The 17443-nt window shown below is 41.1% G+C and overlaps 1 protein-coding gene across 1 annotated transcript; it reads right to left on the bottom strand.

The window, feature by feature from the left end:
* Positions 1 to 1039: 1039 nt before the first annotated feature.
* On the bottom strand, positions 1040 to 9958 carry dpy30 (dpy-30 histone methyltransferase complex regulatory subunit). The gene is made up of 5 exons (XM_072559072.1): positions 9881 to 9958; positions 5384 to 5430; positions 5232 to 5279; positions 3735 to 3877; positions 1040 to 1359 (listed from the first exon to the last, which is right to left on the bottom strand). Exons 1-5 carry the CDS (start codon positions 9888 to 9890, stop codon positions 1287 to 1289), a joined length of 321 nt encoding a protein of 106 aa, XP_072415173.1. The 5' UTR covers positions 9891 to 9958; the 3' UTR covers positions 1040 to 1286.
* Between the last annotated feature and the right edge of the window lie 7485 nt (positions 9959 to 17443).

Below are 17443 nucleotides of genomic sequence, written 5' to 3' on the forward strand. Positions count from 1 at the left end.
AAGTTTTGCAGAAAAACTTCCGACAATACATTTTATACCTTTGAAAAGCTATAATGCTGAATTTGCTGCATTCCTTTCATCTGTCCAATTTTTCAGTTGTCAACATAGCCTTCCACTTTTTAAAAAAAAACTAAGGCTAGGTAAATGGGATTTTGTGTAGTTTGGTGTTTGTTGGTCTATGATGCAAAGTTTTGGCTAAACAATTCCACTGTGCATTTTTAAATGCTCACTAACTTCAACGAGATTTATCCCCAACAAACATTTGTGTAATTGGTCTATATAGTTACCAATTTATTCTACTTTCACTTCAAGCACAAGCATCACACTAGTCACATCCCAGTCTGCAGTAATAATTATTTCATAACCAGAAGACTAACAAATTGGATTGAGATTTCCAGTTTGCTTACTTTAACAGAATGATGCATTCCATTAAAGACAGTTAACATCTATTTTGAATACCTTAACTTTTTTCATATCCAAATATTTTTCTGTTATCTGACATTTAGCTGTCATCTCCTCGTGGCTATAATGGTAACTTTCATCACTGTAAAATTTACAATTATACATTTTCACCTTATCTGCACCCTCCACAACTTGATTGTTTTCAATTAATTGGTCTTAGCTGCTCTCCAGTTGTTTTGTTCTTGATATCCTTAAGCTGGCTCTAATTATGTCATTTTTAATATCCTCAATTATATGCCACTGGACAGCTTCTCTCATTATCCCTTTTAATCTTCCTTTTCACCAGTTCACTTTCTTAATCTCCTTTCATCTGCAGTATTCAATCATTACTCAATCTGGACATACAACTCATTTGAAAATTTCCCACTGTTAGTACATTGTCCTGTTTGGTTTCCTTCCCAGCCCAGATAATTTAGGTCTGTTTCATATCCACCCCTCCATTATTTTGTTTAACCATAATTCTTTAATCCGTCAAATACTATCTCACTTGGATAATCACTGCAAAAGAAAACGTCTAGTAAGGCAGAGTTTTCTGAAGTCAGAGTGAAGCAAAGAACTGCACATTACTGAACCGATGTAAAAACACAACTGCTTTATTTAACATCACAAATGTTTACATAAATAACAGAAAATGGTGATGAGCTCTGCACAATTACCATTCTTTAGATGGATTATGGGCCACTTCATGCACATTCTGGTCTTCTGCATTTGTTTTTGTTTTATTCTCAATTGCTTTTACAAATCATATTATTCTAAGAGTCACCTCCCTCTTCTCAACTTCAATGGATCTGATGAAGTCTTCAGTTTTACATTATCTGCAAAAGCTAATTTCTCTCTTCGAACTGTGACTTGTTCTTCAAAAGGTATGCAGCCAAAAATTCAATAGGATTTGGAGGTCTGGAAAATTAGGCAGAATAAACCATTTGTTGGTAAATTAACTGATTTTTAAAATTGCACACTTAATGTTAAGGAATGACCAATGTACAAACTTAGCTCATATGAAAATGGATAAGTGCAAGCTTCTGCACAAGATATTTGCTTCATTGTCTTGTGGTTGCAACAATTTAGATTCATCTGAAACCATCAACTGCTGATATCAACTGCTTTGGTCACACTTGATAAGAGATTAACTTAGCTGGGACTAAAGGCAAATTAATTGTGGAGGAAAGGTTCATTTGGAATCTTCACATTCAAAACTACTTAAACTCAATAACCAAAGCTTGACAAATTTGTAGAAGTTGGGTATAATGTTGCTCTCACTGAATTGAGAAAGCTCAATTTGAAGTTGAAGTTTCAAATACTTGATAGAGTCATCGAATCAGAAATAATCAGGATGAAAACTTACCCTTCAGTCCAACTCGCCTATGCCAACCAGATATCCTTTATAAATCTAGCCCCATTTACCAGCATTTGGCCCATATCCCTTGAACCCCTTCCTATTCTTATACCCATCCAGATGCCTTGTAAATGTTGTAGTGTACTAGCCTCCACTACTTCCTCTGGTAGCTCATTCCATACATGCATCACCCTCTGCATGAAAAAGGTGCCCCTTAGGTCCCTTTTATATCTTTCCCCTCTTGCCTTAAACCTATGCCCTCTACTTTTGAACTCCCCAACCACAGGGAAAAGATCTTGCCCATTTACCCTATCCATGCCCCTCATGATTTTATAAACCTCTATAAGGTCACCGCCCCAGGGAAAACAACCCTAGCCTATTCAGCCTCTCTATAACGCAAACCCTCCAACCCCTTTCAACATCCTCAAATCTTTTCTGAACCCTTCCAAGTTTCACAACATCCTTCTGATAGGAGGAAGACCAGAATTGCATGCAATACTCAAAGTGGCTGAAACTATTGATTTCTTGACATTTATTTTCTGAAAGTTAAACGAGAGAATTCGGAAAATCCCAAAATTAGAGAAACATTGGATACTTGCTCCCAGTTTTCTATTAGCCTATTAGATGTATTACAAATGTTCAGTTGCAGACATAAGTTTTTCTTTGCAGCCTAATTATAAAATAGGATGAAAAGAACTGAAGGATTTGTGATTACAATTAACATCAGAGATTCTGGCACTAAAATATACTGCAGTACAAAAGCCATTTTCCCCAACAGGTCCATGCCTGCTTTTTGAACGACAATCTAGTGAGGTCCTCTACTTCACTGTATCCCCCCGTATCTCTACAACTTTTATTCTTAAAATAGTCATTAACAATTTCTTTGTGAAAACTGCAAGTGTATCTGTGTCCATGACTTCCAAATTCTAACCACTTAAAAAAAAGTAATGTCTCATTCTTTTGCCTTCTCCAAAACCTCCATGTCCTTCCTACAGTGTGGTGCCCAAAATCTGATATAATACTTCCGTAGGAGTTCTGTACAAACTTCCATACAAAACATCCTGACTTTTAATATCTATAAATAGAAATGTAAAGTCCAGGACCTAATATATTTTATAGATTGCTTTGTCAAACTGTCCCTCCGTGGTTAATAATCTGTGCACAAGTGGATCATTCTTCTCATTCACAACTTTTAAAAATTGTACCATTTATCATGTATTCTTTCTACCAAAAGAAAGTATCATCTCACAATGTTGAACGTCATCTGCAATATGCTCTTGTATTTCATTTGTCTGTCTACATCACCTTGAAGGGTATTACTCCCTATATCAGTGTCTCTCCTGGAAATTTTGAAATTATGCTGGTATCCCTAGTTCTAGTCACTAATCTGGATCAGAAACAGCAGTTGTTCTTTATACTTTCCTCCAGCATAAAAACAATACTATGACTATAATCATCATTCTATGCAGGTCTCAACATGCACATTTTGTTGGTGTTAACACAAAAGGATAAGGTAATCCCAGATTTAGCTACATTGTGGGACTTTGCTCCATGAATTCCAGAGTGACCCCTTGTACCCATTCTATAACAAACAACAATGTCACAAATGGAGGAAAGTGAGAAATCCTGGATTCATAGCAATCAAGTAGGCCCTACAACATACAAATGGTTAAATTGCTAAATTCAATAAAAACATGCTGGTTGTTACCATGGCACCTATACCTCAGAGTGATTCTCACAGCATCAATAGGATTCAGAGATACTGTTTCTCACCTCATTTTACAACACACACAAGATAATGTGAAATAAAAGCTCCTGGACATCCTATAACTTCTGAAAGAATGCTCTCAGCCCTCGCACTAGTGCACGTAAGGCTGAATTTTAAACAACTATGACCCCATGAGCCATATATACTCACTTTTCATAAGCATCTTACCTTTCTTTTGCCAGAACTGAAAGGCCTTGCAAAAGAATGGGTACCACTGTTTGATCCAGATATGCCCGAGTTGGAAGGGACTGCAGATCCACTTTCTGTTTAGATGTTTTCTCCGCATTCAGTTTTTCATTCTCAACTATCCTCTATCCCATTTAGACAAAAAAAGCAAAAAGTTTTCACTTTATTCCTTATGGTAAATCTTCAACTAAAGTGTTTCTAATGCAGTTTTTAACTCAAATAGGGTTGCTATCAATGACCACTAACAAAGTTCAATACAAAAGACATTTCTTTATGCTTTTTAAAAGTGAAGTTTATGATTCTCCTATATTATCCTTCTACTAATTTCTCCAAGCAAGGGGACAGCAAGCACTCCCAGGCAAATATTATTCAGACATTAATTAGTGAGGGAGGCTTAGGGCAACTATTGTAGACCTTCTGTTGAATGGAGATCATAATAAAGTTTGTGGGTTGGGGAGGGAATTAAATCTGTGGCAAAACATTGTGTAACCCAAAACAAACCCTTGAAATTATATTCTTCATGATGCAGCTTCGACTCACTCATCTGTATGAACACAAACAGCAAATATCAGTTGAGTTCTGAAAAGTCAAATTGGACGTAAAACATTAACACACACTCTCCACAGATGCTGTCGAACCTAAGTTTCCCCAGCATTTTCTATCTTTGATTTAGATTTCCCATTTCTGCAGTATATTATCCTTATTTAAAAGATCACTGGGCTATGAACTGCAAGGACTTTACGTTAAAGCATCAGACTGCCCAAATAGACTTTACAGCTATAGCTTCACTTAATAGCTATCAGGAAAGGCTGACCACAAGGGCAGTTGTAATAGCCAAGAACCTTAAATGTGCAGAGTATAAAATAGTTAATATACTTCCTCTAAGTATTCACAGAAACACAATTTTAAAAACCAAGCTATATTAATTCTACCAGTTGACTGACTCAGTGCTATGTGGAATAATGACAGCCACATAAGTCTAAGTAGGAGACTAGGAAAAGTTTAATGAAAAATAATAACTAGGGAGGTGTTTTTATTTATAATATTTCATAATTCATCCATATGTGCAAACTCCTGAGTTTTCGGCATTTAAATTAATTCAAATTGAATTTTATTTAATGGCATTTGTAAATCTGTGAATACTATGGGACTTATTGTAAATGCTTGGCAGTTTATACAAATGTATTTATAGAATCTGACAAGGTGCAAAGAGAAACGTGCAGCATTAAAATTTATATTTCCTCCAAACATTCACTATAAACAGTATTTTAAAATCCCAAGCCATTTTAGCTTTATTTCATACTTACTGGCTGGAATGTCTGCAAACAATCCATTGGAGTAAATTAGGAAAGCTTTGACAAAGGTTAACGTACTGAAGATAACTTCAATTTAATTGCACAGCTAAGCTTCAATACATAGAGGGGTGACTGTGCGTGAACCTGCCTCTGCAGTAAACTGCCACATGGCTCAGTTCAGTACCTGCACATTCTCAGAGAGACCGTACTCCGCGTGAGGATTTTCTGATATCTGAAAGAAAAACACTGTCTGAGAACAGTACAATTTTTGTCCTAGCCAAATAAAGACAAGAAATTTGTGTTCTTGAATATCACTTAATTCCAGTCTAGTATTACCTGCATCTGTCCTTCCATGTTTTGTTCTGCGAGCGTTTCACCATGCTCTAAGGAAGTAAAGACATGACAATAAAATCAAATCATGTTTCAGCACAATTCTTCATCAACGTACATCGGGGCAAGGAATTCCTATGGTGAAGGTCCATCAAATCTTCATTATATAAGCAGTCAGCAAATTCTGGCAAACGCAACTGTTGTTTCCTGATAACTGGATATGTTCCACTTATATAAGCATGTATGCCTGTTGATTATGACTGACATCTTCACAGACTGAATATGGAGGCTGAGAACCTGATGACAATAGTGGGTGGAATAAAACAGAAATAATAATTATGTACTGATAGCATCCTCTGCAATCACCCCAAGAATTTCAAATGTTGTTTGCCAACCTAAAGGTAGGGTAAGGAATATTTCTACATACCTAAAAAGGTAGGGAGAAAATCTAGTTATGATATTCATCTCATGACCAATGACTTAGGAACAGAGTAACAAGGAAGCAAATCCTGCCCTGCAATGACATGGAGAGTTCAAGAAGACAGTTCACCACTACTTTCTCAAGGTCAACTACAGACCGGCAATAAACAGTAGCCCAGCCAGCAAAGCCCACATCTTGTGAGACATACAGGGGGTTTCCCGATTTACAAACATCTGATTTACAAATGCTCATACTTTCACATGCAATCACATACAAGGGTTTAATTTTAAAGTCTCACCATACAAACATTGCCCGTATTTAGGAACATGCCCTTTATATTGTCCTGCATTGTGTTCCAGCTCGCATACAAATCGACTTCCGAATGGACTCCAGAACGAAATCCATTTATAAACCGGGGACTGCCTGTACAAAATTAACGGCTCAGACAGTGTTGGCAGGAAGGAATTTTTCCCCTTTTGTAGTGATCAGGGGCACAGATTTAATGTAACTGCAGATGGTTTAGAGCATATGTGAAGAAATTCTTCTTTTATCCATTTTGGTAGGAACAACAGAGGCGCAGAGTATTTCTCAAATGGAGAGTGATTACTAAGTGTTGACAAGTGAAGGACTCTAATTCCTAACTCAATGAAAGCTAACATGAAGGACCAGAAATTGGGAAGGCAAATGGTATGTGTGCCTTTATCGCAGAGGATTTGAGTATAAGAGTAAAGATGTCACAATTGTACAGATGATATTGAGGCAGTACCTGGAGTACTGTGTACAGTTTTGCTTCCCTTACCTAAAAGAAAGATTTATTTTTCACAGAGGGAGCACAGTGGAGGTTGACCAAACCTGTAGTCATTGGAGTTTAGTAGAATGCATTGTGATCTTATTGATCACAAGCAATAGCCTGACAGTCATACTCACGGAATCATACCTTACAGACTATGTCCCAGACACCACCATCAGAACCCTAAATACGTCCCGTCTCACCTGCAGGACAGACACAGCAGATGTGACGGCACAGTCAGGAGACAGTTGCTCTGGGAGTCCTCAATATTGATTCCAGACCCTACAAAGTCTCATGGCTTCAGGTTAAACATGGACAAGGAAACCTCCTGATGATTACCGCATACTATCCTTCCTCAGCTGATGAATCAGTACGCCACCATGTTGAACAACACTTAAAGGAAGCACTGAGGATGGCAAGGGCATAAAACATACTCAGAGGGGGGAATTTCAATGTCCACTACCAAGAGTGGCTCGTCAGCAGTGCTACACATTGAGCTAGTCAGGTTCTAAAAGATAGTTGCTAGACTGAGTCTGTGGCAAGTAGTGAGAGGACATACTTGACCTTATCTTTACAAATATGCCAGCTACGGATGCATCGGTTCATGACAATATCGGTAAAAGTGACCACCGCACAGTCCTTGTGGAGACAAAGTCCCATCTTCACACGGAGAATAACATATATCATGCTGTATGGCACTATCACTGTGCATAATGGGATAGACTTCGAACAGATCAAGCAACTCAAGACTAGGCAACCATGAGGCACTGTGGGCCAGCAAAAGCGGCAGAAATGTACTCCAGCACAATCTGTAACCTCATGACCTGGCATATCAACCCTGGCTTAATGAAGTGTACAGGCATGTCAGGAGCACATCAGGCATACCTGAAGATGAGGTGTCAACCTGGTGAAGCCACCAAACAGGACTTGCATGCCAAAAACCAGAAGCAGCATGTAACAGACAGAGCTAAGCAATCCAACCACCATAGGGTCCTGCCACATCTTTGCAGGAGTTCCTCAGAATAATGTCCTCGGCCCAACCATCTTCAGCTATTTCATCAATGACCTCCTCTCCACAGAAGGTCAGCTGTGGAGCTGTTCACTGATAATTGCACAATGTTCAACACCATTCGTGACCCCTCAGATACAGAAGTCCATGTTAAATTGCAACAAGATCTGTAAAATATCCAGGCTTGGACTGACAAGTAGTTAAGTAACATTCGTGCCACACAAATGCCAGACTATGACGTTCATGATTAAGAGACAATCTAACTACCACCCTCTGGCATTCAATAGTGTTATTATTACTGAATCCCCCACTATCAACATCCTGGGAGTTATCATTGACCAGAAGTTCAACTGGACTCACCAGAAACACAATGGCTACAATAGCAGGTCAGAAGCTAGGAATACTGCAGCAAGTAACCCACCAGCTGACTCTTCAAAGCATGCCCACCATCTACAAAGCACAAATCAGGAGTGTGATGGAATACTCTCCACTTGCCTGGCTGAGTAAAGCCCCAACAACATAAGAAGCTTGACACCATCCAGGACAAAGCAGCCCGTTCAACTGAAACCACATCCACAAGCATCCAGTGCGCACTGCTGCTACTATCAACAAGATGCACTGCACAAATTCACCAAAGATCCTCATACTGCACCTTCCAAACCCACAGAAACTTCCATGTAGAAGGACAAGGGCAGCGGATATATGGGAACACCACCACCTTCAAGTTCCCCTCCAAGTCACTCACCATCCTGACTTGGAAAAACATAGCCATTCCTTCACTGTAGCTGGGTCATAATCCTGGAATTTCCTCCCTAATGGCATTGTGGATGAATCCAACAGCACTTGGACTGCAGCAGTTCAAGATGGCAACTCACCACCACCTTCTCAAGGGCAACCAGATTAGATTAGATTCCCTACAGCGTGGAAACAGGCCCTTTGGCCCAACCAGTCCACACCGACCCTCTGAAGACTAACCCACCCAGACCCATTTCCCTCTGACTAAATGTACCCTACACTATGGGCATGGGCAATTCACCTAACCTACACATCTTTGGATTGTGGGAGGAAACAGGAGCACCCAGAGGAAACCCACGCAGACACAGGGGGAATGTGCAAACTCCGCACAAACAGTTGCCTGAGGCTGGAATTGAACCTGGGACCCTGGTGCTGTGACGCAGTGTTAATCACTGTGATGCCCTTCCCCCAAGGGATGTGCAAAAAATGCTTGCCAGGGAGCAACACCCACATCCCACAAAAATGAATACATTTTAAAAATTACAATTTAAGGTGATGGTTAACATGTCATAATACAAAAAGAGGCCTAAAATAATGTTCAAACTGTCTCAGCTCTCAGTATAGTTTTCCTCACGGCATGATTTAAAGACACCAGGAGAACTCCACTCATAGGGTTCATTTTCAAGACCTTTGCAATGGAAACATAATGGTCACATTATTCAGTACTGGTGACTCAGGTGATCATAGCAATAAGGCAGGACCTAATTTAAAAACAGAGCTTTCCACTGTGTCAGGATTTTTCATCTCTGTACCATACAGTTTCTCAAAATCTACATGTCATTATTAAACAAAAACTCTTAATTAACTGACATTTCAATATTTGATAATCACATACCACCTTCAATGTCCAAAACAATTCAGAGACTCTACACTGACATATAGGGCCGTGTCCAAAGAAATGGTAAAAGAGAAGGGTTTAACATAGAGCTTAGAAGAGCGAGTAGCACAGCAAAACTCTCGACTGGAGCTTGAGCAAACTACTGATAGTGTGATACACAAGAGGTGACTTTGTGGGCTGGAATAAGGTCGAGGGGTTGGATAAGTGAGCACAAAAGGGTATAAAGCACGGGCAAGAACTTTTCCCGAGGCGCTGAGGAAATCAGGAGCCAGTGTGAGTCAATGAAAGTTGTTACCGAGCATTCACCTTTGCCAGAAGCTTGTGAGGCAACACCATAAACCAGGAATAAACAGCTGACTGTAGGCGGGTGGGGGTGTCGAGTGTAAGAAGGTCGGGGAGGCGCTGAGAAACGCCGAGCGGCGGCTCTCTCACATCTCAGACTGAGACGGCCCTGACCACATTTACTCCAGGATCAGGATCAGGATCAGGATCAGGATCATCACCGTCATCTCAGGGAACGCCACTCCGACCATTCCAGCGGCTCACAATACCGCCCCGACCCCGGGCACGTACAACAAGCAACCAAATTGTATTTTTAGAGAGGGGGGAAAAAGCTAGGAGGCCCCCTAGCTCGACGCCGAAACACTCACCTTCCGCCATGTTTGTTGACCGTTTCTACGCACTGCTTCCCGTCCCCGGTGAGACGAGCTCGGCGATTGGTCACCACTGCCCCGGCCGCCATTGGCCGCAAGCTCTGATTGGTCCGATCGTTACGCCTTTTTGAGAGGCCGAAGGGGATTGGTCATGGTGGGCGGGGCCACACACCTGCCCGGAAGAGACCCGGGCAGGATTGGAGAATGTGCTCAGTTTACGCATGCTCAGTCCTGGCAGCCTGGAGGCGGGAGAAAGCACTGTGTTGGCTTTAAGTGCAAAACGATGGAGGGATCCTGAGTGTAACATTGACTCTGCTGTGCTTTTCCAGCACCCCACTGTCAACTCTGACCTCCAGCATCTGCAGTCCTCACTTTCTCCTCTTTAAGTGCCAAATGTTGACTGGGGAAACTGTTAAATTACAAGGATTGTGGAACAATTTTACCGTAAACATGATGAACTGCAGTTCAGTTGAGGCTGAATGCACGTATGATGCCTGGGCACTTCGGTTCAGTTCCAAATCAGCAAGGCTTGAGGGTAGAACAACATTTAGGTAGCTTCTTAAATAATGTAAAACAGCCCAATGCTCTTTGAAGGAGATTCATACAAAATGTGATACCCACCATGCAAGGAGATGTGCCTTGCCACTCATGTCAGATGACCAAAAGTTTTGTCAAAAAGGTACATCTTAAGGAGAGTCTTAAAGAAGGAAAGTGAGGGAAAAAGACAAGGAGGTGAAGGGAGGAAATTGATATTGCTGTTGGTGCTGAGTACCAATGGCTAGAATCTTGTGGGCATATCCAGCAGGTATTGAGCGCGCTAGATTTGGCTTTGAATGGCAGCCATCATCCTGTCAATGGAGGCAGCTAGATGCTTGCATGTCAGAGGCAGCATGGTACGGATATAAAACTGGAGTTCTAAAGAAGTCATACCAGACTTGAAATGTTAATTCTATTTCTCCGCACAGATGGGGAGCATGGTGGGCAGCACTTTTGCCTCACAGTAGAGGGAACTGAATTCAGTTCCAACTTTAGGTGACTGTGTGGAGTTTGCATATTCTTCCCGTTTTTGTGCTGGTTTCCACCAGGTTTTCTGGTTTCCTTCCACAGTCAGAAGTTGTGCAGATAAGGTGGATTGGCCATGCTAAATTGCTCAGTAGTGTCCAGGAATGTGCAGGCTATGTGGATGAGACATAGTAAGTGCAGAGATACAGGGGGGCTGGATCTGGGTCAGATGGTCTTCTGAGGATCAGTGCAAAACAATGGGCCAAATGCCCTCTTTCTGTGTTATTTGGATTCTATGAGATGGTGCCAATATGGTGCTGCAATCATTTGTGCACTCCTTCGACCTTGGAATTAGTCTGGCCAATGCCTCTGACAAACCTGCCTGCTACTCTTGTGTCTGCTTGTGAATTTGAATGAAATTATGGATAGCCAATACTCAGGAGTTCTTTTCAACCTGGTCTCTAGCAATCCTCTGAGCAGCAGCTACCTGGGGTGTTTCTGTGTCAATCAACTACAGAGATTAGCAGGTCTTAGTGGGATATGGAAATCTTCATATCATCACATGAGCAATCATGATCCTGTCCTAATAAGGAGATGAACATTGGGCACTCCACCACCCATTTTAGCTCTCTCTGAATTATGAAGAAATGTTTTCTCCTGGATTGAGACAGAGAGAAAGATTGAGTGAGATGTAAGTGGATTACATCACTGTTGGAAGTGGGGGAAAAGTGATAGGTGTTCCGGCTATTTGATTAGGTAGTGCAGAGGCCATGCAGGATAATTCATCTTGAGTGATTAGAATGGCTAAGAATGAGTGAGGGAAGATGTTTTATGCAATACATGACTCTTAGTGGGAAGTGGGTACAGCGACAGAGTCAGTGAGTGTGAGGTAGTAGAGAGAGACAATGATGGTATTTAACTTTGCAGAGTGTAGAATGTCATTAACCTTCTTTCTGCACTCCTGGGTATTCGTTCAGATTATGGGTGATGCACTGACCTGGGTAGCAACTTCAGACCAGGCTGTCAGGGTCTGGTGCTGTGTTTTCCTATGGTTGTCCTGAGGAAAGAAGTTTGGCCTTCCTCTGCACCACCCCATCCACCAGAATGGTATCTAAGTCCCTGTTGCTGAAGGAAGGAGCCAACTTCTTTTTCTGAGCTTTCTTTGAGACGTTTGTTCACACACAGAAAACCGTCAAGGACAGCTCCTGACTGACAGTGCTTGACTCAGTTCCCAGCTGCATATTAAAATGGTACTGGTGCCAGGAATTCCACATGTTTCTGGCAGTGACAGGGACCTCCACCACTGGTGAGTGCTTGATAGCAGGAGCACACACCATAGCTGTAATGTGCATACAGATTGTAGAATGTCATTAACCTTTTTTCTGCACTCCTGGGCATTCTTCCAGACCATGGTCGCTGCACTGACCCGGTGAATGGCAGAGAATTGCATGAGACAACTGGCTAGAACTCATGGAGAAACACCCTTACGTGAAAATCCCTGAAATTGACAATTAATGGATTTTGGTAAAATTCAACCCATAATCATGTTTCTGTGCTTACTGATGTTGATGTAATTACATACACATACACATACACACAGCGGAATACAGGGAGAACTAGCTATTTGGATACAGAACTGGCTCAAAGGTAGAAAACAGAGTATGGTGGTGGAGGATTGTTTTTCAGACTGGAGGCCTGTGACCAGTGGAGTGCCACAAGGATCGGTGCTGGGTCCACTAGTTTTCATCATTTATATAAATGATTTGGATGTGAGCATAAGAGGTACAGTTAGTAATTTTGCAGATGACACCAAAATTGGAGGTGTAGTTGGCAGCAAAGAAAATTACCTCAGATTACAAAGGGATTTTGATCAGATGGGCCAATGAGCTGAGGAGTGGCAGATGGAATTTAAGATGGATAAATGCAAGGTGCTGCATTTTGGGAAAGCAAATCTTAGCAGGACTTATACACTTAATAGTAAGGTCGTAGGGAGAGTTGCTGAACAAACAGATTTTAGAGTGCAGGTTCATAGCTCCTTGAAAGTAGAGTCGCAGGTAGATAGGATAGTGAAGAAGATGCTTGGTATGCTTTCCCTTATTGGTCAGAGTATTGAGTACAGGAGTTGGGAGGTCATGTTGCGGCTGTACAGAACATTGGTTAGGCCACTGTTGGAATATTGCATGCAATTCTGGTCTCCTTCCTATCTGAAGGATGATGTGAAACTTGAAAGGGTTCAGAAAAGATTTACAAGGATATTGCCAGGGTTGGAGGATTTGAGTTATAGGGAGAGGCTGAACAAGCGAGGGCTGTTTTCTCTGGAGGCTGAAGGGTGACCTTATAGAGGTTTACAAAATTATGAGGGGCATGGATAGGGTAAATAGACAAAGTCTTTTCCCTGGGGTGGGGAAGTCCAGAACTAGAGGGCATAGGTTTAGGGTGAGAGGGGAAAGATACAAAAGAGACCTAAGGGGCAACTTTTTCATGCAGAGGGTGGTACGTGGTATGGAATGAGCTGCCAGAGGAAGTGGTGGAGGTTGGTACAATTGCAACATTTAAAAGGCATCCGGATAGGTATATAAATAGGAAGGGTTTGGAGGGATATGGGCCGGATGCTGGCAGGTGGGACTAGATTGGGCTGGGATATCTGGTCGGCACGGACGGGTTGGACCGAAGGGTTTGTTTCAGTGCTGTATTTCTCTATGATTCTATGATTGAACACACTACACTGACTTTATTATACAGAGAGTGACTGCAGGTACCATCACATAAAAACATCACATATATTGATGTCTTGTAACTCTCTTAACACTGCTGTGCCTATGTCTTCTAGAATTTATGCTATAATACAACAGTTTGTAGGCAGATATAGCAAGCCATTAGGAAAGTTAATAGATAGTTGTAATTTAATGCAAAGGAAATTGAATCAAAATTAGGGATGTTATGCTTCAATTATACCATATCTGGAGTACTGTGCTTCCGTGTTGATCTCCTTATTTAAGGAAGGCGGTAAGTGCGTTGCAAACAGTTCAGAGAAGATTTACTATACTAATACCTGAAATGTTTGGGTTATTTTGTGTAGAGAGGTTGGACAGGCGAGGCTTATATCCATTGGGGTTCAGAAAAGTTGGAGGTGACTATGATTGGAAGATATAATCCTAAGGGGTCTTTATAGGGTTCATGTGAAAAGAAAATTCTATCTTGTGGAAGAATCTAGACATAGGAATCACTTTTTTAAAATCAGAGCTCATCCATTTAACACCAAAGTAAGGAGATTTTTTCTCTCTCTCAAATAGATAGATTCTTGAGAAGCAAGGGGATGAAAGGTTCTTGTAGATAGAATGTGGAGTAATCAGATCAGCCATGAACTAATGAATGGCAGAACAGACTTGAGAGGCCCAGTAGCCTATCCCTGCTAATCAGTCATATTTTTGTCTGTTCAATAGTGTCCCAGTTGCAGAAATATATTAGAAACTGTGCGAACAATATTCCACTGCAGATAGGCTGCTAAATATTGAAATGGGAGGGCAAATCCCCGAAACACTCAGCAACTGTGAAACAAGTAGCCACGTGGTCAGAGGCCACACTTGAAACTTCCAGCCAGAGGCAATAAAACCAATCCCAATCCAGAAAGAGAAGAGATGGGTCATGTGGTGAAGGTTTAAACAGACATCTCCTCTACTCTGGGGAGGCAAAGCACAGACTGGGTGACTGTTTTGCAGAACACCTATGTTCAGTCCAGAAAAATGATGCAGAGCTTTCAGTTGCCTTCCACTTCAACACACCACCAAGTCTCCTGGCCAACATTTCTGTCGCAGTCTTGCTGTAGTGTTCTAGCGAACCTCAATGCAAGCTCGAAGAACAATATCTCATTTTGCGCTTGGGGACCTTGCAGTTTCGAGGACTCAACATTGAGTTTAGAACCCGATTCCAATCTTCCTTTTTTTTAATCCACCCCACACCAGGTCCTATTATGGACATGGGTTGCTTTTAGCACAGTCACCCATTCACATGTACTCCTGGCCCCATTATCACATTGTACAGAACAAAAACAGAAATTGCTGAAAACATCTGTGGAGAGAAAGTGGAGTTAACATTTTAGGTCCAGTAACCCTTTTTCAGAACAGATTCTAGTTAGAAAAATGATATGTACACTGAAGATGGGCTGAGAGAGTGGGGAGGAGTAAATAATAGGTGAAAATTACTCACAGACAAAGGAATGGGAAAATCAAGAGCTGCTAATGGGACCATTAATAACTGAGAATGGGTTGGTTGTAGTAGCAGCCCATGTGATGACAAAGCCTGGTGTGTGGGGGTTGGGGTAAGGACTTGGGAGATAGTGATCAGGCTCCAATACTATTACGTCAATATTGAGTATTTGAATCACAGAATCATCCCACTGAGTCTTCACTGACACATGAGAAACACTGACCTTCAATCTAATCCTATTTACCAGCACTTGACCCATAGTGTTCATCTTGACACTCATCCAGGTAGTTTTTATAGGCAACTCACCTCTACTGCCCTCCCACGCAATGCATTCCAGACTGTCACCAACCTCTGGGTAAACCTTTTTCCTGACATTCTCCATAAACCTCCTCCTTGAACCTATTTACAGGAAGCAGGATCTGTAGTCAATTGTAGTCAATTGTCAGAGTCAGGAGTTTGTAGTAGATAGTGGTGGCCAGCCTATCCCCAAAAACGAGATGTCAAGGAAGGGGAAGGATGAGTCAGTGTTAGGTTCTTTTTTTTTTGAGATTCTTACACACTTGATGCAACTACAATATGTCAACATCTGTGAACAACCAAAATATAGTAAGCAAGTACAAGCTTTGGAAGATCACTTAACACTCTTTACAATGCTTGTAAAGCATGTCAAGAGAAGATCTCTGAACAAAGGAACAAGCCTTCTTTTATACAAAATCTTTACATCACAGTCAGTAACTCCCACAAGACAACCCCCCAGCCACTCCCTCACAGTCACATGTCACACAAGACACAATGCAGCAACCATTTCCAGAACAATGTAGTGTAAATCATTCTTTAATGGTAAGATCTGGTGTGAATCTTTTTTTTTAACCACAGGGAGTAGTCAGAATTTTAATTGCAATGTTTGTATTGATTCTGAATAGGAGATGACAATGTAAATTTGCTTCTGAATGATAGGAGATGGCAATACCTGCAAGACAGAGGAACATACCACTCTACCTTCAGAACATCCAATTTCTTGCAGGTCAGCAGAACAAATTAACCCCTTAACATCAGAGATGGACCAAGTGATGGTCAGGGCAAGGTGGAAATGGGAAGTGAAATTTATAAACTTTTCCAATTCTAGATGAGAGAGAGAAGGAGCACCCATGATGTCATTGATGTTCTGGAGAAAAAGTTGTGGGCATACACTTGAGTAACACTGGAACAAGGAATGTTCCACTTACCCTACAAAGAGACAGACATAACTTTGACCTGAAGAAAATGAGATGCGTCAAATGAGAAGTTGTTCAAAGTGAGGACTAGTTCAGCCAGGTTGGTGGTGGATGGGAATAGTTCTGGCCTTTATTTCCCAGAAAGAAGCAGAGAGCCCTAAGGCCCCATCCTGATGGGGAATGGAGATGTAAAGGGATTGCAAAGTTTTAGAGGTGATGACTAGATGTTTTGATAAGGGTAGTGCAATAGATGTAGTTTATATGGATTTCAGCAAAACCTTTGGCAAGGTTCCACATAGGAGACTTATCAAGAAGCAAATGCATGTAGGATACAGGGTAATTTGTTAAAATGGATTCAAAATCAGCTCAATTGTAGGTGACAGAGGGTGATGACAGAAGGCTGCTTCAATTACTAGAAGCCAGTGTACAGAGATCCATGCTGGGACCTCCTATTATTTATCATTTATATAAATAACATAGATAACTGTGTGTGGTTTGGATTAGTAAGTTTGTGGATAACACAAAGATTGGCCGGGTGGTTAACAGTAAAGTTGAGTATCTTGGGCGACAAGAAAATATAAACGAGATGGTCAAATGGACAGATAACTGGCAGATAGAATGTAATCCTGAAAAGGATGAGGTATTTATGGCTTTAAGAGTGTATTTTGTCCCAGGTTTTTTTATGAAGACAGATATGACAAGTGGTCTGTTCGAAGTTAATACATAGATATTACTTGGTTAAGTATTTTGATAGAGCTACAGTTAAGCTAATTCTTCTCTTTTCTTTTTATTTTGTCTGTATTTTGACAGTAGTGTAAAATAAAGTGTGTTTTGCTTAAAGTTGAGTAGTTTGACCAAACAAATTGCATCTGGAATGCAATGCCTTCCACTTACCTTTAAAGTAAGAAAAAAAGGTCTAGACTATCTTATTAATATATTTTGAGGGGGTTTGGTCTGGTCCATAGCAATGATACCCTTTTGAAGGAGTAATTTGACAAGGAAGTATCCAAGGAATTGCATGATACTAGGAAATCTTGTTTAGCAAAGGGAACTTAGAGTGTTTGACCATAGGTCTCTGAATGCAGAAGGGCATGTTAGTAGGGGTGCTGAAAAAGGTACTTTCCTCTATCAATTGAGG

This window comes from Chiloscyllium punctatum, chromosome 3 (genome assembly GCF_047496795.1).
Source record: "Chiloscyllium punctatum isolate Juve2018m chromosome 3, sChiPun1.3, whole genome shotgun sequence".
In the NCBI taxonomy this organism is placed as follows: Eukaryota; Metazoa; Chordata; class Chondrichthyes; order Orectolobiformes; family Hemiscylliidae; genus Chiloscyllium; species Chiloscyllium punctatum.

What these genes read in the sequence shown, in the direction of transcription:
- dpy30 (XM_072559072.1), bottom strand. An exon ending in ACATGGAAGGACAGATGCAG is followed by an intron (nt 5,280 to 5,383) that starts GTAATACTAGAC and finishes TTTTTCTTTCAG; the next exon opens with ATATCAGAAAATCCTCACGC. An exon ending in TCAGTTCTGGCAAAAGAAAG is followed by an intron (nt 1,360 to 3,734) that starts GTAAGATGCTTA and finishes CTAATTTTCCAG; the next exon opens with ACCTCCAAATCCTATTGAAT.